At 37.4% G+C, this 25,634-nt stretch overlaps 2 protein-coding genes and 2 long non-coding RNA genes across 6 annotated transcripts in view; 1 reads left to right on the forward strand and 3 right to left on the reverse strand.

Annotated features, from left to right (window-relative positions):
- Positions 1–14,434, reverse strand: part of CIMIP6 (ciliary microtubule inner protein 6) — a 72,516-nt gene extending 58,082 nt beyond the window's left edge. For both annotated transcript variants that reach the window (XM_087930654.1, XM_087930652.1), the window contains exons 1-2: positions 14,286–14,434; positions 12,044–12,060 (exon numbers count right to left, since the gene is read on the reverse strand). The gene's annotated coding sequence lies outside the window, so the exon portion shown is untranslated. The remainder of the gene's footprint in view (positions 1–12,043; positions 12,061–14,285) is intronic.
- ACYP2 (acylphosphatase 2) overlaps positions 1–14,434 on the reverse strand; it is a 45,636-nt gene extending 31,202 nt beyond the window's left edge. The window contains exons 1-3 of the mRNA XM_026696029.2: positions 14,286–14,434; positions 12,044–12,060; positions 9,157–9,266 (exon numbers count right to left, since the gene is read on the reverse strand). Coding sequence (XP_026551814.1) covers positions 9,157–9,266; positions 12,044–12,060; positions 14,286–14,337 — 179 coding nt within the window. The 5' untranslated portion in view covers positions 14,338–14,434. The remainder of the gene's footprint in view (positions 1–9,156; positions 9,267–12,043; positions 12,061–14,285) is intronic.
- LOC148127561 (uncharacterized) overlaps positions 1–24,042 on the forward strand; it is a 100,999-nt gene extending 76,957 nt beyond the window's left edge. Inside the window, exon 3 of the long non-coding RNA XR_015743081.1 lies at positions 23,908–24,042. This is a non-coding gene — a long non-coding RNA (uncharacterized LOC148127561). The remainder of the gene's footprint in view (positions 1–23,907) is intronic.
- LOC148127562 (uncharacterized) lies at positions 18,321–25,504 on the reverse strand. 2 transcript variants are annotated; one of them, XR_015743079.1, is made up of 2 exons: positions 25,072–25,504; positions 18,321–18,960 (listed from the first exon to the last, which is right to left on the reverse strand). It is a non-coding gene; the product is annotated as an uncharacterized LOC148127562 (long non-coding RNA). The 2 variants fall into 2 exon arrangements; XR_015743080.1 differs by having other exon boundaries at positions 25,025–25,504.
- Between the last annotated feature and the right edge of the window lie 130 nt (positions 25,505–25,634).

The raw sequence follows: 25,634 nt of genomic DNA on the forward strand, positions 1-25,634 counted from the left end.
CACCCTGTGTCTTCCAATGAATTATGTTGCAATGTAAATGTAAGGAAAACTCATACCAAAAAAGGTATGCCTATCAAACTTCTGCAGGTTGCTATAGCAATAAGCACAACAGTTCATTTTTTTGCTCAGGATTATAAAGTATAGCCGTGACTTTAAGAAAATAATGGGAAAACTCAATTTTTGCAGTAAAAATATTGAAGCAATTTTAAAATGATGTTATAATCACATGTATTTGTAGCCATACAGGATATTGTTGTTTTTTTAACAGAGATGTTTTTTTTTGCAACAGGTAATATTTCCTCAATGAGTGACTGGAAGACATTTTTCCAATGGTTTTGAATGATAAATATTAGCTATGAAACATATCCTGCCAGCATGAGGAGTGAGAATAAATAGTGAGAATGAATGTTTATAAACTACCAAAAAGTAAAACATTGTTTGGCATACTATTTTTGTATTCTTAAATCAGTGGTCTAAAATAAATTGACCTTGGGTACTATGTATGATTGTAGTGGAAACAAATGTTATTCTACACACATTTTATAAGTATTTCTATAAAAATATACATTTAAATATTTATAGTTTTGTGTGAACTGCTAAGCACAGTGTTATAAAGAATGCTATTTTCTTTTGCTCAATGTTTTAATTTAAGAAAAAAAATCAAATGAGAAGGATGAAAAGAGATAGGTCAGTATTAGTAATCCTTGTTTAATTACCACAATTGGGATCAGAAACTTGGTCATTAACCTAAATGGTCACTAAGTGAAAAATCACATGACTGTTACTGTGCATACAATCTTACTTCAATTTTCATTTGCTTTGTGTACCTGTGAAGTTTGTAAATGTGGGCATTGATCACAAGGTTACTTTTTTATCACCTTCATAATTGCATAGAGTTTATGTCTGAGGCAGTCGCTAAGCAAGGCTACTAGCATTTGCAGTTTAGGATTTTGTTTTGAAGTGTCCCAAAGCATTCAGAAAGAAACAGAAACTCAGGCTGGGAGCAGGGATTATGGGAAGAGCTACATGTTAGGAATTGCATTCTAAAAGACCATGGCAAGGTAGTAGGAACGAGGACGTTCTTTAGAGTGGGCATTTTAGCTTTGGGCTGATTTATTTGCTGTTGTCATGTTCTTAGTTCTCAGAATCTGGATCTTGCCTCAGTCTTAACTGGTAGAGTGTCTTTCTATAAAGATAGTGTAGGAAAAAAAAGGGAGGGTCTCGTGTTGAAAAAAGAGGCAAAGCTCACTGCAGAGCAGTTTAAAATGCATTCATCGGCATCCAAAGGAGACTGCTGTTCAGAAGTTACTATTATCCATCAAACAGCTCCATCTAGAGATACGTTAGCAAATTTTTTTAAAAAAACCCATAACCCTAAGAGCACAATCAATCCAGTGCATACAATGCATTTCTTTTAATTAACTGTATATGGCAATAAACTGCTAAATATTTGGGGTGCCAGGTACTGTAATAAAACCTTACAATAATACCTTTAATGCATAGCTTCATAAAGGCTTCAAATGTATCTATAGTATTCAATTACAAAAACTGCATCATCAGTGCTAAAAACACAGAAATATAGAAAACTGATGGCAGAAAAAGACCCAGTGATCCCTTTGTGTCTGCCCGTTGAGGTTTGTCTGTCTATTTATTTACCTATTATTTTTAATTATTAATTTGTATCAATATTTTATTAGCATAATGGTTTGTTGCAGTTAGCCAGATGTTCAGATTGGGTTTGGATATTTTTATCCACTTTCCTAAGGACCTGGGATAGACAAATGTCAATGTTTTGTGGCTTTAGAGGTATGGTCGCAGGATATAAGCTGTTCTGAATAAAGCTGCCTTTTGCAATTTACTGATGGTGAATTTGTTAGATACAAAAATGTCTTCCTGTATTTTCATAGAACATCAAACAAGTGTTTATTTCTTTAATAGCCCTTGCCTAAACTTGGCTGATGAAAAAAGGTAAAACCTCTTTGAAATTGGGATCAACTTCTCATGACCAATGGGCATGTCCACACTATTTTCTTGTTAACAGTACAAGACTGATTTGTCACTGGTTTTCCTTAAATATTTTTCATAACCCCCCACCCCAACCTAAGCCCTGGGTTTTCTTAGTAGTTCCTATCTAAGAACTAACCATATCTGAAGTGAAGGCATATGTTTGAGAGCATTTGAATTTTGTATCTATCAATTGTTTTCAAGTCTTCATTGACAGAAACGCACAAATCTGACCAGGCACAAGCTCACATCTGAACTATAAAGTGGTAGTAATAGCAGTGAAGTGCTCTTACTTTTCTCTTTGTAATAGGGATATTATACAGTGACCTTCTGTAAGACTGCTGGTTCCTTTTAGAGATTAAGAAGAGTTGCTGTCTGGTTGTGGTAACTTCTTGTCATAGCATTTTGCTGATATTCACCATAGTTTTAATACTTCAGGGGCAGAGTCTAAACTGGCATCACCTTTTGCAGTTTACAGTATATGAGAGTCCTTAACCTATAGATTCCAGTGGAGTGAATAGGAGCTAAATGTACTTTCACACTGATGGCTTGGATTCATTCCCATTCAGACTCCTTGAGGTGGCTGGGGTAATGGTAATGAGCTGAATCTGGAAGGTAATCAATAGTTCTCTGATATAGGGTGATGGCAACTGCCCTTAAAGAAGCGGTAGCGCCCTGACTCCAACTTTCTTTTAGGGAAATATAGATGTAGCCAGTTATAGCATATCTTGAAGTTGATCATTTAAACCAGAGGGGTCAAACATACAGTTTACAACAGCCTAGTTAAGAGTTACTCCAAGTTTCCGGCTTTGCGGACTGCCAGGGTGGAGAGGGGGATGGTTCCACATGAGCAGCCAACAAGTGTGCACACAACAGTTCCATTTGCACAAGTGGCATGCGTGAGGGCCTGCCACCCACACAAATGAAGCGTGTGTGCATACGCTCGCCTGTTGCTTGTGCAAGTGAGGATGCGCATGTGCGCTCATCAGCCATTTCTGTGGTCTGGTTGCAATCCCTTCATGCCCCACTAGAGGGCCACAGCCCACAGGTTGGGGACCCCTGGCCTAGTATGGCTCAAGTCAGATTAAAATGCAATTTGGGAATATTTAGCAAAATAATATACATGTAAATAATATTACATTTTCAAGCTAAATAATAATAAATTTTGTCATCAATTACCAAAACTCTGGGCCCATGACTCACAGAGAGTCCTGCACAAACTCGTAACCTCAGCTTAATTGCAGCAGCAAAGATATCTTGAAGCTACCCTGGTCTGGGTTAAGCAGGAGCACCTTGTGACAGAAATTCTCCCTCAGAGGGTCTTAAAGTTGCTGCCTATAGATTCATAGGTTCAGTTCAAAGTGCTGTTTTAGTCCATAAAGCTCAAACATGTTTTGATCTTTGCAGAAATAATACATTCAGTGCATGTTCCCCAACAAATCCTCCCACTGCTGACAGTTGAAGAAGACAGGGATAATGGTGTCCCCAACCCTTCCTCTGTGGTCTCTAAATTCTAGAAGAGCCTCCCCAAAAAGTTAGATCAGCACACACAAATCCATTGGTCTTCTAGAAACCAGTGAAATCTTTTTCAGAGCTCTTGAGTATGATGAGGGGTACTATCTACATTATTGCAATGTACTACTTGTCTGTTCTTTATTATTGCTTTAGTTTTAATAGTTCATTCTGCTAAACATTTGGGAATCCATGCATATTATGGTGGCATATAGAAAATAAATATTAATATTCTAGTCCTTTTTCACTGTATGAGATTGGACAAAGTTGACTGGAAACAATTACACTGTCATCTAATATACCTGAAGAATATCAGACTGGTAAAAATATAATTATTGTGATTTCTAATCTCAGTTGTACATTCCTGGAAAAATCAGTATCTTAAAACCAGGTCACCAAATATATGTTCACTTGAGTTATTATACATCAATGATCCTAGCATAGCTATACTATTTCTCCAGTGTTGTAATTGCTTCTCATCAGTCTCATATAATGAGTTGCTTTGATTTATTGTTTTGTTTTCTCAGTACTTAATGCTCCGATTCCTTTCTTTCAGGAACTAGACTAACAAGCTTCCATTGTGCCCTCGTCCATTTCCTCTTGGCAAAAGGCCAGATGTAAAATTTGGCTTTTAAAATACTTACATTTGACAAGCATGGTTTACAATAAAATTTTACAATATATTTTCTCTTTTCAGCAAAAGAAAAATATTTTATTTTGGGCTATGATAATCATGCCATCTCTATAATATTATGAAATGTAAAGGGCTCAAGAAGAGTGTGGCCTGCTCTATCCTATTTCAAACTTCAAACTTTTTTTTTCATATTAACTCAATTTGAATTAGGGTGGATTCCTTCTTGTTGGATTGGGAGACTTCAATTTTCATTTATATAAATGCAAGTTTGGGTTGTCTGTCTTCAAACAACCAAAGCAATGCCTGCATGTACATGGAGGGTCAGGTCACTGAAACCCAATTGATTCTATTATTGGTTCAAGGGGATAGAAGAGCTCAGGTAGCAAAAGGATTAACCATAGAATAGATTACATAATGCGCATGCTCAGGGTCCAAGCTAAGCTAAAGAAGAAAATGAACCAGTTTCCACAGTATGATTTGGAGCACATGTCTAATATTTCACAGAGAACATTGCAAACTGGTTTGAAGTCCTGAACTATGGATAGGGAATCAGAGCAACTCTGGAATGAAATCAAGTAGTTAATAATAGATGTGAAAAAAGACTAACAAAGATAATGAGAAAAAAAGCAAACCAGAAGTCAGAACAAATGGTGGAAATTACCCAGAAGAGAAGCCAAAGAGCAATATTATAATGACATCTACAAAAAACATCAAACATGGAAAAACAAAGGAAGTCTTCCAAAAGATCTCCAAACTCAAAAATCTCAGATCACTTTGTTAAAGAATGCTAATGGCCAGATTAACTGATTCAAAGAAGATCAAACAAAGATGGAAGGCATATACTTAAAGTCTGACAGAAAAGATGTCAACATCCAAGCGTTTTAGAAGATATTTCCAACTTTCATGAAACACTATTAGTTAAAATATGAAGTTGGGTCAGCACTTCAATCATTACCAAAGTGGAAAGCCACAGGAACTGGCAATACCCATGGAAATATAGAAAGCAACAGAAGAATTGATAAAGGTTTTAACCAAATTATGCCAGAAAATTTGGAGAATATCACAATGGCTCATCAATTGGGAGAAGTCAATCTACATTCCAATTAAAAAAGGAGACTTAGAACATGAAAACTATTATACAACACACTTAATTTCACATGCTAGCAAAACAATGCTTAGGATCATCCAAACCAAATTAAAGCCCACATGAAAAAGAGAAAAGCCAGAGGTTCAAACTAGCTTTAGAAAAGGTCAAGCCAGCATTATAAGACATTATTGCTGATGCATGCTGGATAATTGGGAAATTAATTACCACCAAGGAATACCAAAAAGAAGTCAGCATGTACACTGATGGTTATAGAAAGACCTCTCATTGTGTCAATCATATTAACCTAACACCTGTTTTAATTAGATATTTTTAGTATAATAAAATACACATATGAACAAAGATAGAAAATAAGAAATAAAGAAGAAATTGAAAACAACAAAAACATACACATGAGCCTTCCATTCTTTCTATCAAACAGTTGTCATCTTAAAACTTTTTCCAACCTCTTAATTTCAGGCATCTGACTGTTCTCACGCAAAACCTATACCCAGGTCAGGAAGCCACCGTACAATCAGAATATGGCAAAACAGACCAGCTGCAGATTGGCGAAGAAGTGAACAAAGCTGTTTGCTCTCCCCTTATTTATTCTCTCTAAATATCGAGAGGGTTCCAATTAAGTTATGGTAAAAACCACAGAGCAAGAGGTTGAATGCTTTGATATGTACAGTATATAAAGTTTTTATACAAAATATATACTCCTAATGTGTTAAACCTAATATATATATAAACATTACGTTATATTACAGATGAAACTCAAAAAATTAGAATATCGTGCAAAAGTTCATTTATTTCAGTCATGCAACTTAAAAGGTGAAACTAATATATGAGATAGACTTGTTACATGCAAAGCAAGATAGTTCAAGCCATGATTTGTCATAACTGAGATGATTATGGCTTACAGCTCATGAAAACCCCAAATCCACAATCTCAGAAAAGTAGAATATTCTATGCAATCAATAAAACAAGGATTGTACATAGAACAATATCGGACCTCTGAAAAGTATAAGCATGCATATGTACTCAGTACTTGGTTTGGGCCCCTTTTGCAGCAATTACTGCCTCAATGCGGCATGGCATGGAAGCTATCAGCCTGTGGCACTGCTGAGGTGTTATGGAAGACTAGGATGCTTCAATAGTGGCCTTAAGCTCTTCTGTATTGTTCGGTCTCATGTCTCTCATCTTTATCTTGGCAATGCCCCATAGATTCTCTATGGGGTTCAGGTCAGGTGACTTTGCTGGCCAATCAAGCACAGTAATCCCATGGTCATTGAACCAGGTTTTGGTGCTTTTGGCAGCATGGGCAGGTGCCAAGTCCTGCTGGAAAATGAAGTCAGCATCCCCATAAAGCTCGTCTGCGGAAGGAAGCATGAAGTGCTCCAAAATCTCCTGGTAGATGGCTGCGTTGACCCTGGACTTAATGAAGCACAGTGGACCAACACCAGCAGATGACATGGCTCCCCAAATCAACACAGACTGTGGAAACTTCACACTGGACTTCAAGCTTCTTGCAGTGTGTGCCTCTCCATTCTTCCTCCAGACTCTGGGTCCTTGGTTTTCAAATGAGATGTAAAAGTTGTTCTCATCAGAAAAGAGGACTTTGGACCACTGAGCAACATACCAGGTCTGTTTTTCTTTAGCCCAGGTAAGACGTTCCTGACGTAGTTTGTTGTTCAGGATTGGCTTGACAGGAGGAATACAACATTTGAAGCCCATGTCCAGGATCCGTCTATGTGTGGTGGCTCTTGATGCACTGACTCCAGCCTCAGTCCACTCCTTGTGAAAATCCCCAACACTTTTGAATGGCCTTTTCCTGACAATCCTCTCCAGGCTGCGGTCATCCCTGCTGCTTGTGCACCTTTTTCTTCCACACTTTTCCCTTCCACATAACTTTCTATTAATGTGCTTTGATTCAGCACTTTGGGAACATCCAACTTCTTTTGCAATTACCTTTTGCGGCTTTCCCTCCTTATGGAGGGTGTCAATGATGGTTTTCTGTACAACTGTCAGGTCAGCAGTCTTTCCCATGATTGTGCTTCCTACTGAACCAGACTGAGAGACCATTTAAAGGCTCAGGAACCCTTTGTAGGTGTTATGGCTTAATTAGCTGATTAGAGTCAGACACTTTGAGCCTAGAATATTGAACCTTTCCCCAATATTCTAATTTTCTGAGATTGTGGATTTGGGGTTTTCATGAGCTGTAAACCACAATCATCTCAATTATGACACATCACGGCTTGAACTATCTTGCTTTGCATGTAAGGAGTATCTCATATATTAGTTTCACCTTTTAAGTTGCATTACTGAAAATTGCATTACTTTTGCACGATATTCTAATTTTTTGAGTTTCACTTGTATATATTAAATTTATAAATGATATCATATCTTTAACAAAGTTACAATTTCCCTTTTACCCCGTGTCCTTAATTATCTACCTTTTCTAGATTAAAAGCAGAATTACCATGATTCTTTCCTTGTCTTCATTTTAAAGCACTGAGAATTCTGTTCCTTTTATTCAGGCTTAATCTCTTTTTACCTTACATTTAATCCTATACTATCCTCCACTTTTAGCAGTTAAGTCCTACTGAAGTTTGAATTAGCACTGTTTCCTTTTCCTGAATTGCTTCTCCATCTTTCAGTCTTCATTAGATTGTAAGAAGGAAAAATAACAATTACTTCTTGCTGACTGATTGTAGTTGGTCTGCATTTCTGGAAAGATTATGAGGCTTTCAGGGTCTGCTACTTCTTTCATAGTTATAATTTCAAGGTCGTTGCTCATTCCAACTACTTTAGTTTTGCCTCTTTCACACATAACTGGCTTTAATTTTCCAACACAATTGTCAGCCCTTCCAGGCAAACCGGACAAGAAACCCAATTAGATGAGCTAAGTCTACTTTGCCATAATATTACATTAATAGACTCCTGCAAATTTGAAGACAGACTTCCCACCCCATTTTAACTGATCAGTTAGGGTGGGTCTTTCCTAAGTTTCTTTCTCTGACCATTAAACCACTGGGGGCTCCTACCTCTCTTGTTCTGATTGTTTCCTAGGTAGCATTTGTCCACCCTATCCCCCAAGGTCATCCACACATTCCATTACAACAATTTCCTTTCTCTCTTCCATCAATAGCATACCCTATGCCTTCAGCATTTCTCTTTTATATCCCTTCAGTACAGGTGTGGTGCTTTTCTCTCTTAAAGTACTAGGAACCACAAACTATAAGGAGAAAAAAAATCACACTATCAGCCTTGAGTCTTTCCTTACACACATACACACACAGATATATATGTGTATCTATCTCTGTACATATATCTGTCTCCTGTCTATCTGTCTGTCTGTCTATCTATCTAGAAGCTGGATTAGAAGACAGATATGGTTTTAAAGTTGGAGGAAGAAATATCAGTAGCCAGCATTACATTGATAATATTACTCTAATAGCTGAAAATGTAAAAGAATTAAAAGCTCTAATAATAAAAATCAGAAGTACTGTAGAAAGTATGTGATTAAGAGTAAATATAAAGAAAACACAATTAATGACAAGTACAGCAACTAGCTGGGTTAGAAAAATAGGGTGCCAACAAGGTAGATGTACTTCCCTTCTGGAAGACTTTAGATCATGAGGGAAATCTATGACCTTTCAAGTGTTCCTGAACTACAATTCTCAGCACTATCAGGGTCAATACTGAGATGTCTTGAAGTTCTATATTTCTGGTCTAGCTTGCTCAAGGTTTCAAGTTCTCATGACCAGTTTGGTTTTCTTCTGAAGAAAATTCATTTGGTGAATTGTTTAAATTTCACTATCTCTAGAAAGCTTGTTCTTGATTAATTGGCAGCAGCATTTGAATCAAACTTAGCAATTTACTGAAGCTAGCCAGCACACCAAGGAAACAGTGTACTTACATCTCATTCACTTTTTCTTCTGGACCCTGCACTTGTCCAGTAACCGTTCCTTGTCTGGTATTTTTAACCCAGCCAACTACACCCACTTTCCTAGCTTTATCCTCTGTGTACTGGTTTGGAAAACAAACAGAAGAAGAAGATATAATCAGCATGCATTCGGGATTTAAAACTGTGACAGTACAGGCAGTCCTTGAGTTATGACGACAATTGAGTCCAAAATTTATGTTAAGTGAGTTTTGCCCCATTTTACGACCTTTTTTATCACAGTTGTTAACTGAATCACTGCAGTTGTTAAGTTAGTAACATGGTTAAATGAATTGACTTCCCCACTGATTTTGCTGGTCAGAAGGTTGCAAATGGTGATCACATGATTCCAATCAGTATAAATTTGAGTCAGTTGCCAGGATTTCAATTTTAACATGTGACCCACAGGGATGCTGTAATAGGCATAAGTATGAAAAAGTTATAAGTCACTTTTTCAGTGCCGTTGTAACTTCAAATGGTCACTGAATGAATGATTGTAAGTCAAGGACTACCTTTACAGTTCAATCTCAAAACTTCAGTTTTATTCAGTGATTTGTCCTGAGAAAAGAACTACTGCAAAATGAGGTTTCCCTCTTCCAATAATGAAACAAAAAAATGCTGAGGCACTAGAGAGAATGCAGAGAACAGCTACAAAGATGATAAGGAGCCTGGAGGCTAAACCATACAATGAACAACTAAGGGAACTAGGTATGGGCAGTCTAATGAAGAGAAGGTTTGGGGAGATATGATAGCAGTCTTCCAATACTTGAAGGGTGTCACAGGGAAGAGGCCATCAATTTATTCTCCATAGCACCTGAAAGAAGGACAAAAAGCAATGAGTGGAAGCTTGTCAGAGGAAGATTTAACCTGGAAATAAGGAAGAATTCCTGACAGTGAGAACTATTAATCAATGGGGCAGTTTGCCTCTCAGGGTCAGGTGCTTCATTACTTCAGATTTTCAAGAAAAGTTTGGAAAAATAATTTCTCCAGGATGGTATAAAGAGTTGCCTTGGGCAAGGTATTGTACTAAAAGACCTCCAATATCCTCTCCAGCCCTATAATGCTGGATTCAAATACTTAATTATTTTATCAAAATATAAAATACAAAGAAAAATAAAGATAACAGGAAAATAAGGGAGGAAAAGGGAAAGAGAGAAAAGTGTACGGCAAAAGGAAAAAGAAAAAGAAAAGCATTGATTTTCAACTTGTTTTGATGCAGTAGAATAAAGTAATAACATAAAACCTCAACTTTTTACTTATACAGATTTTTGCAGAAAAACTGAAACAAGTAAGGAAAAAACCCCTTCTAATTAATACACAGCCTCGCTGCATCTGATAACTGTTTAGAAATGTGTCTGCTTTAAAAAAAAGGTTTGTGTGTAGCACAGCACAGATAATAATATAAACACTAATATAAACACTATTCAGATTAGGCCATCAAGAATATGACACATCTTTTGCAACTATGCTCTTATCTTCTCTAGATACTCTGCCCCAATCCGAGTCCTCTAATGAAGCATTTCACATGAATGCTGCAAATGTTATGAAATTTAAGATATAAGCTATGGTTTGTATTTACTTCAAGATACAATAAGTGCCAGGCTTTAAAATAAGTTTGTTCTGTGCCTGGCACTTACAGTTTCAAGATAAGACATAAATGATGCTTCTGTGGTAGGAGAGAGAAAATTCATACACGGAACAAATATTCATCTGGATTAATTTTTTTAAGTGAGAACCAAATAACTGTATAATTTGCACTTTGTGCCCAAAAGAATTTGGATTATGTCCATTCAGATGGTTATACTGCATTTTTTAAATAATGTTCTGAAATATTTTTATTTGAGAGAATTATCTTTTTTGCAGCTAAATCCTGCAGGAACAGTACAACATATCAGTCCTGTTGATCTTGTAGCCACTGCAAAGCAATTTTGCAACACACTACATACTTCAGAGTGGAAGGGTCCAGAAATAATAAGAGTGTTAAAAATATTTTCAGCATTAAAGTTCTCATTTTTGAAATATGTGAATTTCTGTTTCAGGCACTGTGTACCTGCTTGATCAGCGTGTAAAATTTACACAATGAATGCCAAAATGATGAATCCCATGGAAAAACCTGATTTGTGTTAACCTTCCTCAGCTTGCCTTAAAGTTGGATTACCATTTAATTTCCTGTTCATTTCCAAGGCTTCTTCACACAGAAGTGGGCTTGACACTTGTTCACCATGACTACTCGTTTGGAAAAAACCTTGCATAGAAAGTATTTTCTAATGCCAATTTTTTTCCATATTTCATTGTTTTCCATTTCATTTTCAATTTTCATTCTCCACTGCTGAAAATACAAGAAGGTGTCTTTTGACCTTTGGTTGTAAAATTGTAGATATCCCAATTTGAAATGCCTCTGCTAATACAGTACTGTCACTGTTTCAACTTTTCCCAACACTTCAACAATCTCTACTTTGCTTTGTAAAGTGAACAGAGTCTGCTTGTGTTTCTTGATCATTATGAAAGATGAGCTTTCCCGTCTTTCCAGGTTGCACAATCTTAAATATGGATAATGGGAAATGCAAGATTTCCATGTAACCTTGGACCCTTTGTACAATACTGGTACCTTTTTTCTTATGTGGCTAAATAAAACATTAAACAGATTAGGATATTTATATAACTAATGGTCATAAAATCAGGGTTTAGTGTCAAAGGATTTCCTCTAAAGCACACATTACAGTTATATGATACTTAACTCTCCAGATTAACACAGAAACTTTGAACTGCAGATTTTTGAAGTCTCTGGCACAGGTTTTCTATTCTATTCTCAAAAAAGTTACAGAGACGTGATGTAAAGATGATATACTTCATGGTGCCTTACCATTCTGAAACAAACCCCTGAGAAAGAAGAATACAAAAAATAAAAATAAAACTTTAAATATTTGCTCAATGGAACAACATTTCATTTTTATTTATAAAACAGCATTATAACAACCAACCAAAGATTGCCAGACAGTTTTTACTTTGATAGAAGGTTTGGTAAAATGAAAAGTGATTAAAAGTAACACATTTTGGGAAACAAAGAAAATTGGAAGAACAATGGAAGAGCCAATGAGATCCAGATGTATTACTGAATTCAGTGGAAGATTTGTCAACTGGGCTCTACTGTTAATGAGATACACATCTGGGTTATAGAACTGTATTTGGGGCTAAGGGTAATATTGGAAAATAATTTCTCACTATGATATTCAATTGTTTTTGCTTAAGTTGTTGTATAGTTTCTTTATTAGGTTCTTCTGGGATCATTTCAGAATTGATAAACAAAGCAAAATAAAAAACTTATCACAGTTTATCATCTGTATTTTTATTATGCTACTTGGTTGCTGTTCTATTGATTTTACTCAGGTACATATAGGGTAGGAAAATATTTTAATAAAATAATATATTCAATTATCTTTCACTTATGTAAATATGTTTAAGTTCAAGTGTTTCACTCATATAATCATAACTCACAATTGGAATATGTCACTTTGGATAGTGAGATGGGCGGCATATAAATTACATAAATAAATAAATAAATAAATAAATAAATATTTAGCAGTTAATGGAATTACAATATCATACATTTGTTAGATAGAAAATATTTAAATCAGAACTATTACATAGATTCGCATATAGAAAGAGAGAGTGCCTATCATTTTACAAGATGCATCAAATTGTACAACAATTCAGAAATAGTGATATATGTACAGAGAAGTATAGCTTTTCTTTACATGTATGGTGGAGACATACTCTCCATTCTACATCTTTTAGATGTGGAAGTCAGCTATGTACTTTCATAGTTTTACATAGCTATGTACTTTCAGAGTATTCCTAACTGTGGTATGTCCTACATGGAAGCCCTGTCGGTGTCTATTTTTATATTATTTTCCTACCAGGAAAATATTTTATTATGGTTCTGTTATTGCACTCAATCAATTTTAATCCTCCACTCTTCATTTTAATTTAGTTGTCAGATATTTTAACACTTTTGTTTTAAATTAAGGATATTGCATTTTTAGTTCTATTTTTATTATTGTGGTTTTAACTGTTTACTCCCTACATCAGAGAGGGCCATATTTTGATGGGCAAAGCTCTTAGCCATTTCTCTTTTTTCCTGGCTTATTTGGATGTGCAGTCATTTCAGTGACAAATCGACAATCATTTTACCCAGAATGAGTGGCTTTGAGCTGAAGAGGAATTTTATGAAAACAAACAGAAGATTGAACTATCCCTCAAAGTATGTGGCTAAAGCATGGAGGGAATGCTCAGTCATCATCCATAATCACTGCTCAAATACAATGTTTACAGTGCCTTCCCTGAAGACAGAACACATATATTGGTCAAGTTATTGCTGTTCCTACTACATCTTTGTATTTCACTGAAGTGTGTTTGTGCAGTTTTGAAAGATGGCTGATGTGGATAAATCCCTTATAGAATAGAATTCTTTATTGGCCAAGTGTGATTGGACACACAAGGCATTTCTCTTGGTTCAAATGCTCTCAGTGTTTATAAAAGAAAACATACATTCGTCAAGAGTCAAGAATCATGAGGTATAACACTTAATAATAGTCAGAGGGTGCAATAAACAATAAATATGTATAAAATGTATTAAGAAAAAGACTATTCTCTCCGATGACTAGCTTTTGCACGAAAGAGGATTTAATAATGTAATCTTTCACTGCCAGTTTAAAATGAAAATTTATCTCCCGTTTTTAAAACACGTGCTAATCCCAGAAAGCAGTTGAACAGCTCTCCTGCCAAGGTAGCACGGGAGGTAATGGTAACTTGTAACTGGGACATTAATGGAGCTGGGGGCATGGAAATAGTGAGTGCACCTGCCGCGCAGCCTTGCCGGCTCAATTCACTTTTAAGACTAATTGAGCACAGAACAGGTTTGAGCCAGCACTGCCGGCATGATCTGGCAATTAAATTCGCTTTATATAAACGGTTCTCCTTGCCAGCTTTTCTTTGTAACCTGAGAGACAGTTCGTGCGCTCTGAAGTTATTTTTTGCCAGCGCAGTTCTCTTCCTCCTGACCCCTTTCCTAATATTTAGTTTCCGTATCTTTTTCCGCTGCTCACCTTGAACCCGGCCGAAAACCTCGTAATCCACCGATTTGAGGATCCGGGACATAACGGTTGCAGGGAAAGAAGAGTCAGTCACTCGGGGTAGAAAAGCACTGAGAGCCAACTCAGTACTCTAACTCAGAAACTCAGCCAGCAAAGGCCGCGACGGAAACTCGAAAGGCTCAAGATTCATAAGAGAGCGATAGCCCAACCGGCTAATCCCAGCCAATTCGATAGGCTGAATCCACGCCCCCCCCCCCAAAAAAAAGTGGGGTGGGTGGGTGGTGGTGGTTAAAGAGGGAACTTTAAAGAGCTTGGCTCGATGTAACTAGGAGATACGATGGGGAAAAAAGAGCCAAAACATAGAAATAGAATAACAAAGTTGGAAATGAGCTTGGAGGTTTCTAATCCAACCCCCTGCTTAGGCAGGAAACCCTTTAACATTTCAGACAAATGTCAGATCTTTCTTAAAAACGTCCAGTGTTGGAGCATTCCCAACTTCTAGAGGCAAGCAAGTTGTTCCATTGATTAATCTATAGGAATATTATTCTATTAGGGCAAAAAAATTGTGTATTTTGAAAATAAATCAGAATTAACCAACATTAAAATCTTAACCAGCGACACATAATTGGGAATCTTTGAGAATAAGAATGGTAGAAGTTATTTTTCTAGGCAAAAGTCCATCTTGGAACCACCTTGATACCCACTTCCAAAACATCCCAATCAATGAAATCTCACTGGTCACTGATGAATAGTAATTTTTTCCCATAAAAATTCTCATTTCCCAGACAGCAACACCAAGTTGCCAATCGCATATAAAATTAGCAGGTAAGATCTCTAAACATTCTGGTAGGATCTGATTATGGCAAGATCTGAAACGTTCATGGGGACAGTTCTGTTTCTCCTTTTATACCATCCTGCTGGTAATTTTATCAAATCACTAAGAGTTTGAAGATATACACATTATTATATTATTATGGTAAAAGTTATCTGTACACCGTGCATGTTTTAGCTGTTGTGCATAAGCAATAGCACTTAGACTTACATATTGCTTTACAGTCCTCTCTATAGGGTTTACAGAGTCTGCATATGGCCAACAATCTGGGTCCTCATAAGGCTTTGGCTGGTGATAAAGAGATTTTATCAAACACGAGAAATTTTTAAAAAATCCAAATCTCTTATAGTATTATTCCTCTAAGCCAGGGGTGTCAAACTTGCGTTGTCACGGTGGCATCATGTGACATATCGTGACTTTTTTCCCTTTGCTAAACCAGGTGTGGGCATGGCCAGTGCATGATGCATTCGGTCTGTGGGCCGCAAGTTTGACAGTCCTGCTCTAAGCAGTATCTTTTGATCTTCAAAATATTTAATTCAAACAAGCAAAGGTTAGCTTGTCCATTTAGAGCAGGGTTGTCAAACTCGCATCATCACGGCATTGTCATGTGACATATCGGGACTTTTTTCCCCTTTGCTAAACTGGGTGGGTGTGGGGCCAGCATGTGACGCATCCAGCCCATGGGCCATGAGTTTGACACCCCTGGTTTAGAGGAAGTCTAATTTTAATAAAAAACATTTTTAACTTCACTCATGCTTAATGAAACTTGCCTCATTCTTGGCAAGGATGGAAATGAAAAGTGGGGCTGTAATGTTTTATTAATCAAATTCTTTAGATTATTAAACACAGGAAACTTCCAATTAATTGCAAAGATTTGGAGCCTTTAATAAACTTTATAAAATAGGGCAGCAACTACAGTTTAGAAGTGTATTTCCTATTAACTCACTTAAGAAATGCTTTTTCCAAAAGGGCATATATTATAATCAAACATGCATCCTCTAAAAATGAAACATGCGATTTAAAAAATTCTAAACATGTTGGCATATGCAAATTAATAAAGACTGAAAAATTAACAGATCATTAAAACGTATATTTCTTTAAATCAGACAATATCCCCAGTTAAATGAACCTCTAGACAATGTTTCAAAGAGGACAAAGTGTTACGTTGAGAAGAAACAGAAGGTCTTAGATAAAATTAGAAGCAAAGCAGAACAAATAACTAACATGCACAGAGTATTTTAGGCATACTGGTGTCTCAAAGGCACTTAGAGGATTGTGCTTTGCAAACTTTACTAGATATCTAGTCAATATAAATTTCTTCTTGAACAAAATACAGGATAAGGCTCTCTTCTATCTTTCTGAGTAGAAAATAATACCCTGTGGAAGCCTCCTGGCTCACACAGCTGAGGTGTGAGATAATGCTCAGAGGGGTACTGTATACTAACAGATCTTATCCACATTTTGTTCTATTCAATTTCTGGATGGAAGTTTGCTTTGCATTTTTTTAACCTGGTGGGGCTGAAGAGGAAGCAATTAAGCAGCAGCAAGAGGTGATGGAAGACAATTACTTTCAATAATATTCTACAGTAGTACCATGTAATAACTGAAATAAATCACTATTAGCAGGATTGGAATTTTAAATATTGTTAGGACAGGTGTCAATAGGAAGGATTTTGATAGGAAAGGTTTTGATAGACAGTTAAAATTCTAGATGTTGATCTAATTTCTGACAATAAGGATTTTGTGGCTATTTTTTGGCTATTGCGTATGCTGCTCTACTTGTCTAGTCAGTAAGAGTTCAATGTTAGGCAGTTTTCAGCAGTTACCTATTATTACTCAGCTGTACATATATTGTACAGTAGCGCTCAGGAGCATCACACACTAAAACGTACTAGAACCAGGCCAAGCTTATACAGGTAGTCTTGAACAAACTAAATTTAGAGAACTTTGTTCTCATGATCAGAATTAAATCGAAGACTGAATGTACCATTTTACCTAGAAGATACCAAAGCAGCTTTACTGGCTTACTACAGAAGATAGCTACTTATAGAAACAAAATATTCTATCTCTAGTCTTTTCTCATTACAAATGGCATGTGGTGCTTTTCTAAAATTTGATTCTGTTTTGTAATGTTTATTTCCTTTCATCTCTCAATTCTTTCTGCTTGGTTTAGCCTTATTTATAAGGTTGCCTGACTCCATTACAATTCTGGGCAATATAAATTCAAAATAACTCAATGTTAAATATAATGTTAAAATAACTCAAAAATACAAACAAAACAACAGGCTTTCTCCCCTCTTTAGCACAGAGTGCAAGGTATAAATATAAAGGGGGCAAAATCACTCTATAATCTGGGGTTTAATTATTAATTATGAATAATCTTATATTAGAACAATTATTATTTTAAAACATTAAAATATTTAAAAACCCATTTCAAATGCATCTAACAGAAATAAAAAAGTTTAAAAATAAGTAGACATAATGTCCCTTCTTGACTTTAACTCTCCTTTTTGGTTTTTGGAAAAGTTTTTTTCTCGATTAAAAGAGGTAAAATTAAGGGGAAAAGTATAAAAGCTCTGCTATAGATTGTATTACCACAGACTAAACATGACTTATTTAAAATCACTTCAATTGACACTTTGTAGTCACAGTTGTTTCCTAGGAAACGGGAATTAATTCTTGCCCTTTTCATCCAATAATGGCAACCATGTGGCTGCCCAGGACCACATGAAAGAATTAAAGGAAGATGGAAGTGTGTGGGTTGTCTTTGACTTGAAATTTGAAGGTGGTGGTTTGCCATCAATTACACCAACCAGAAGCGTGAATCAGTTTAATGCATTTTCAGTAACAACCCACTGTTTCTGACAGCAAAAGAAGCTGTCATTAACAATTCAGGATTCTGAAGAACTCCCTCCACCCAAGCAGGCTTTTCAGTTCAATTTTGGATAGATTCACATCGCAATCAGGTTTCATTTAAGATAGTCACTTTCACTGGACAATGAGTTAAACATTCAAAGAGCATATACTATATCTAAACTATATCTTTGTATACAGAAACAAAGGAAAATTGTTTACAGAAACAAAGGAAAATTCCTCTACTTTTTTTCTAAAATTGCCGATGCGTAGACATATTTTTTTAATGCAGATAGTCTTTCAGCAACTTATAATACATTTATTAGTACACTAATTTCTTTTATCTTTTTCAACAATCTACATTTGTGTTTTTAGATCTTATTGTCCAGTTACATATTAGGCCGTGTCTCATTGGACAGAAGTGATTATAAGATCATCTCAAATGATGAAAATAAGTCACTCTAATTTCTAATTGTACTGTACAGATATTCCCCAAACAGCATATTTGCTTCTCTCCGTTTCTTCTCTGAACCTGGAATTTAGTATTACAGATGTCTAACGTGCAACTAAATTTACATCAGATCAAACCATGGCAAACATAACGGCTGGTTCATACTTAATTCTTATGCCATAAATAATATATAAATAATATAACCACCATACAATAAATTAAAATGAAGCAAATTATGCTATGGTTTAGTTTTCTCTCAAGACACTTTTATTTAACCTTGATTAGTCTCAGGCAAAAAGTCCGCACTGCCCATACTTAAAAACTGATGATGCTGGTGTTCGTTGATTTAAAACAGAAGGCTGTTGGGCGCAAAAGTGCGTTGGCAGTTTGCAGAGTTGATAACCAGAGCAGTGGCAATTTTCTTCAATGGAGCAAATGCATTTCTTTCAGTTTTAAAATTTGGATCTCTTCATTTGTTCTCCAGCTGAGTACCAGGAAATGACAGGTGGTAATGGTGCTGTTTTGAATACTCTCAGTCAGTATTCCTCCCACTTAACAAGAAAGAAAAAGTTGGTGTTACAAGCTGTGCAAAGTAGAATTTTAGACTCAAGAGATATTAAAGTACCCATTATGTGAGTCAGGAACCGACTGTGCCTTTTTCACGTTCAATGACAACTAAAATGTTGCAAAAGCTGAACAGATGGATTTAGCTCTGATTCATAGCCTATGAAGTTTATTATAAAAGTATTCTTTCTGGCTCAATTAAAAAAACATTAGAAAGGAGTAAAATTTTTCAATTATTTCCTTTTTAGAAACAAAAATGCAGGGCTCACATCAATGATAGACTGTTGAAATACCCCCTTTAGTCATTGTGAAAACTCCGAGTTTTCCTATTCTAAACTTTGCAGGTGAAAATCATCACTCTGAATTGTTCAGCAACAAATGCAGCACCTGCAACATTTGTGGAATATATAAGAAATGACTTTTACATACTAGCACCTGGGATGTTTCATTTTATACAAACTGAAGTTTCTGTGTAGACTTTAAAGGATATCCATGCAACATGCTCTTTAGTAATCTAATCAGGAGGTAATAAAAATGTGAGATATTGTAACCAGAACCTCCTTCCCCCAAAAGACTATAAATGATATACCAACCAAACCTGGACAAAGATCTCCAAAGCAATATTCTTTGCACGTCTTTCCAATGATTGCTTTAAGTCCAGAAGGGCTCAAACCCACGGATCTACTTTTTAAGTGCTACTCCATCTAGACCAGGGCTGTCAAACTTGCAGCCCATGGGCCGGATGTGTCACACTCTGGCCACACCCATGCCCAGTTTAGCAAAGGGGGAAAAGTCCTGATATGTCATGTGACACTGCTGTGATAACACGAGTTTGACACCGCTGATCTAAAGTAACCACTAGAGCAGAGAGAGAGAGAGAGAGAGAGAGAGAGAGAGAGAGAGAGAGAGAGAGAGAAGTTGTGGTGCTTCATCACTGGAAGTTTTTAAGAAGAGGCTGGACAGTCACTTGTCTGAAATGGTATAGATTTCCTGCTTGACCAGTGGGTTGGATTAGAAGACCACCAAGGTCCCTTCCAGCTCTATTCTGATTGTTACTAAGATGTTTTTGAGGCAAAAATAATTTGGTTTTGCTGGGATTCCATATGTTCTTCCTGTAAGTCTTAATCCTTATAGTCTCTGGACAATGCCAGGATTTCCACTTCTTCTGGTATTCTGATCATAGGCATATATTAAATTCCACCTGGGCAAGTATTCCACCTGATGTGGATAAATATATGTTAGTGATGGGTAGCTCAAGTAGGTACTTGGGAACTTGTGGTTCTCCTAATGAAGCTGTAGCTTAACTTCAATCATTTCATATCTCAGGCCGCTATAATTCTTTTTTTAGTCTCTGGATCCCCAGATAACTTAATCCAACCTTTTAAAGAATAACCTCCAAAAAATTTCTCTAGTCTTAATGACTTAAGCAGCAGAATGGGGTCTGTATGATGGTTCATTGATGGTTGGATGATTTTGCAGACAGAATGAGTAGACACTGAGTACTTTGGGATAATATTCTATGTATGTAATTTAAACTTTCATCTCCCTGTTTAATCATTTTCCCAGTCATTTAAAAACCAGAGAAACATTTTGGTTCTTCTGAGTGTGAGAAGGTAATCAGGTATGAAGTTTTAAGGCAGGGATGGGATCTGACTGGTGTAACTACCAGTTCGGTGATTTTTGTTTTTTGAGAACGCCGAAAACTGGAAGAGCAGTTCCCCAGCACACATGTGTGTTCCCCAGCTGACTTTTCAGTTTCCAGCGCGCACATGCGTGCCAGCCACCTGATCTTCCAGTTTCTGGCTGGTATGCCCAGAGAGATGCTCTTTGTGCTACTTCTGGCATGCGTGCCATAGGTTTGCCATCACAGAAATAGGGCAAAACTCACTTAATAACAGAAATTTTGGGCTTAGTTGTGGTCGTAAATCAAGGATTAGCTGTATGCCTTCCCAGCTGACCACCTTAACATTTAAGACAGTCTATAAATCCTATATTTACAAGGGAAAGATATTCCAGCCTCTCCTATTTGGGGGTCAGAAAATTTAAATCCAAGGCAGCAATTGCTGGGTTGAGGAAAGAGGAAAATATGAATCTTAGAGTCTCAGATTAAAGTTTGGAATTTTGGGGGGAAAGGGGTATGCAGGAAAATTAAAGCAAAGAAAAGGAGCTTGAAGTACTATTACTGGAAGAATAGGCAACAGATATAGGAAAGAATTTGTATGTTTCCCTCTCTGCATTATAGCTATTATTGCTCAATTACAAGCTCAATATAATTTTGAGCATTTCAAGGTTTAAAATGTAATTCAGATTGTATATGAGGAAATTTCTTTTTATAATCTTCTGATATCTGGAACAATAATTTTGAAAATCTGCTCCAATCTCTTTGCAATGATTTAAAAAAAATTGACATGGGGAACATCATCTTATGGTCTACCTGGAGCACTATATTTTCTATTTAATTCCCTTTTAAAGTTGCCTTGTCTTCATGGTTTGAAGAGATTTGTCTTTACCCTTTTCAACAGGGAATGTTGGCATTTTATCATCTCAAGTACAAAAGAGGTGATAGTTTATCTTTTCATTTTTTTAAAAAAGTATTGTGCATCTGTAGCAAGATCTGTCAATTCTCCAACATCTGTGCATGTGCACGATTCCCCCATTGCGCACCATGTGTCTCTGCATCTGCACACGCAATTCCCCTGCTGTGCACCAAGCATCTGCGCATGCATGCACGATGCCCATGTGCCATGCATCTCTGCGCATGCATGTATGATCACCCCCGCGCGCCATCCATCTGTGCATGCGTGTGCAATTCCTCCATGTGCTGTGCATCTCTGTGCATGCGTGCATGTCTCCTGTGCACTCCCGCCCCCACCGCACATGTGCGCCAGATACCTGACAATCACTGTCGGGAGACGGCGGCGCATGTGCATGCGCTGTGTGGCTCTTCCGGGAGACCTCTCATGTGCCAGGGGAAATGGCTCTGCATGCGTGGCATAGGTTCGCCATCACGGCTCTAGACTATCACTGAAATTAATTTGTAAGTGATCCAAGAGAAAAAGTGGGCTTGTGGATAGTTATATTAACAATTATTGTGCATTACATTTGCCCATCATTTGGAAGTAAATCCAATAAGTTCAATAGAATGTACTCCACAAAAACTTTACACTTTACAGAATATATAAATATAATAGTTATTATTTCATTTAAACAGGATACAAACATCCCGAAGAGCAATCTAACTAGATAACCTGATTCAGATTAAACCTTCTCCTATTTATATAGAGACAAATATACTTAAAGCCAGCTATAACTGTAGAATTGCAGCGGACTAAATACAAATTAAAATATTTTTAGGTTAGATCTGGTGAGATTTAAATGGCCTGGCACATTTGTTTTTAACTGTAAATAAATAAACCACAATTGGTTTTTACATCATAATATGTCAAACAATTTTGTACTGGCTTCTTTCTAGTTGCAATTCAAGATGTTGGTACTCACCTTTAAAGTTCTAAATGCCCAGAATTAGGTCACTTGTGGGTCTTTTCTCTAAGGATATCTGCCTATTCCACCACATTAAATAGCACTGCCCTAGATCTCTTCCCTTAAATGTTGTCTTCTAGTGAGACCTTGGAGCAGTGCCTTCTTCATCTATCCTTTGGAATAGCTCTTCATCTGATATTCACAGGGTCTGTACCAGAGGTGGGATCTGACAGGGTTAACTACCGGTTCAGGGATTTATGAGGTTTGATGATTTATGATGTGCTTCCCTGCACGTGCCTGTAAATCATCATCAGCCTGCTGCCTGGACAACTGACCAGTGCTGAGTGCAGAGAAGCAGCGTTTGAAACAGCACTTTTTTCCTGGTTTTCAACTGCAGCTGTGCCTCGCACAGCAGCTGAGCTTGAAAAAGCAGGAAATAAAGGTCAGGTAAGAGCCCGGGCAGGTGGGTGGGCCAAAACATCAGAAGACATAGAACCGGTTCTATGTCTGCTGCTCTTCAGAGCTACCGGTTCTACAGAGCCGGACAGAACTGGTAGAATCCCACCCCTGGTTGGTACCCTTTTAGATTTCTGAAAAGTGTTGAAGAACTAGCTCTTCCACCAAACATTAGACCAGGATGAGGATAAGCCAATATTTTTCGAACAGATGGATGTTATGGTGCTATGGTGGGAAGCATGTTTCTGGTACAGGTGATATAGTTATTGCTAATCTTTTGTGGGTTACCTAGGATGATTGCATATAAGGCAGTCATATACAGTTTTAAATAAATATTTTAAAGCCCCAATTATACACTGTATCATAAAGCATCTGGCTTGGTGACTTTGGGTCAGTCACCTTCAGCAAAGTCCAGCTCACAGATTGTTGTGGAGAAAAATGGAGGCAAGGGATTAGGTATGTTTGATGCCTTGAAATGACCAAAATATATTTTAATAAGCATGATAAAAATATAATAGCAATATGTCTAGTAACTCTATTATTGTCATGCAAATATTATTGGATGAGATTTTTCTTCCTTCAACACATGTCAAATGATGGTATTAATAAGGCTATTTTTTGGAAGGGAGAGGGGAAAGTGCTGCTGTTCTGTGGTAAGGGGGAAAGCAGATATTTTTGCTAGGAGGGAAGAAACATAATTTCTTCTCAGCCCATTTTTAAATCAGTTATTTGATGTGCATTTTTTTCAATAGCACAGGGCAAATGACTGATATTAGTTAATCTGATTCTATGTCATTAACTCATCTTTCTATCTCATGGGATGGAAAACAGCTAGCAGTAGAACAAAAGTAATGCAGGAAAGTGTGGTTAAACTAGACCTTCACCTTCTGTCCTAATGAATCGCAGACTTTTTGCTGTCCATACAATTTGTAGTGTATGCAGCATATTTACCATTTATGAATTCATAGTGCTTAAAGTTTGCCTTTATTCTTCTACAGCAGGGATGTCAAACTGGAGGCCCGCAGGCTGGATACCTCATGTGGAGGCCATGCCCACCCCAGTTCCACAAATGGGAAAATGTCAAGAAACATCAAATGACAGCAACATGGCACGACGAAATTGACACCTGTATTCTACAAGTAAATAACTAACATTTGAAAACAATAGGATTTACCACTGTAAGAATGAATCAGTGATTAAAGCACCACAATAATGTACTACCATTATTTCATTTTTAACAGTTTTCTTGTGATCAGAAGGAACAAGATGGGGACAGATCATCCTGAAGTAATCTATGCAGTCACTAACAATTAGCACAAATTTGATGGCACATAATCAGGTGACTGGGATCTAGTAATAACCCATTGTGTAAACCCAACTAGAAAGATAGCATCTTTTATAAATCAGTTGGATTCAATGGAAGCAAAAGAAAAAAAAATTGTATTTCATGCTCAGATTGTTATATAGATTGGCTTAGCTTAACACAAACTCATGCTTCATCTCAAGGTGTGGCTTGAATATGACCAAGTGTCTTATTCAACAAATCATGGTTCAGTGTTGACTAGGTTGATGGCTTCTAAAATAATTGTTGTTAAATGAATCATTGCAGCTGATAAATTAGTAATACGGTTATTAAGTGAATCTGGCTTCCCCATTGACTTTGTCATAAAGTTGCAAAAGGTGATCACATGATCTTGGAACATAGCAATTGTCATAAATATGAACCAGTTTCCAAGCACCTGAATTTTGATCATAACTTTGAAAAACAGTCAAAGGTCATAACATTGAAAAACATTTTTCAGTGCTGTTGTAACTTTAAATGATCACTAAGTGAACTGTTGTAAATAGAGGACTACCTGCACTCTTTTTTTTCATTATCCCTAATCCAAGTTCTCTGATCCATAAATCCTAGTCTCCCTTCTCATCTCTCTTAATAAAATAAGCTCTATTCAAAACTCTTTCTTACAACCCCTCTTTTCTGCCCTTGGCTTTCCATCCTCTCTTTATTTCCTGCTTCTCTCAAGCTTTATTTATTTATTTTCTTCAATAAACACCCCTCTGGAAGCTTCTCAGTTCTTCCCCCTCGGCATTTATCCTCCTACCGATTCAACCCACCTCCTTTTTCTCTTCCTTTCTCCTGCCCTCAGGATACCTTCATTCACCTGCTCCCCGCGAAGAAAATTTGGCCGGCTGCCTTTTAAAAGCGTCACCCTCCAGGCGGCTAATTTTCTCTCGCCTCTCCCTCCGCGAGTCATACCTACGATCCCCGTAGGAGCCAGGTTTTTCCTCTCCTCCCTATTAAGTGTATTTTGGCCAGGCTCATTTCCACGGTTGAAAGGTGTTTTAAAACCATCACCCTCGCAGCCGCTAAGGATGCGCCGGGACTCGCTAGGTCCGTTGGAACGAGGGAAGCTCGAGAGCTTGCTGCCCTCCTCAGAGAGCGCGCGAGGGAGGGACGCCGCCATACGCCTCCAGGACTGGGAGGCCGGCCGGCCGGTTTGGCTTCGCGTCCCCGCCCCCTTCACGCTCTCTCTCTCTCTCTCTCTCTCTCTCTCTCCGGCCTCGCGGCTCCTCAGTCTCGGGGTTCTCCTTCCAGGGAGCTCATCCTCGTCTCCTCCCCCTCCTTCGCAGCGGAAGTGACCTCCGCGTCGCCCGCCTGCTCTGCCAGCAGTGTTGGGCGGCAGCCGCGGGAGACGGCGACAAGGTCGACGGCGCTGCTTGGTTC

The sequence above is a fragment of the Pseudonaja textilis genome, chromosome 1 (genome assembly GCF_049901715.1).
Source record: "Pseudonaja textilis isolate UNSWEBS1 chromosome 1, rPseTex1.2, whole genome shotgun sequence".
Taxonomy (NCBI): domain Eukaryota; kingdom Metazoa; phylum Chordata; class Lepidosauria; order Squamata; family Elapidae; genus Pseudonaja; species Pseudonaja textilis.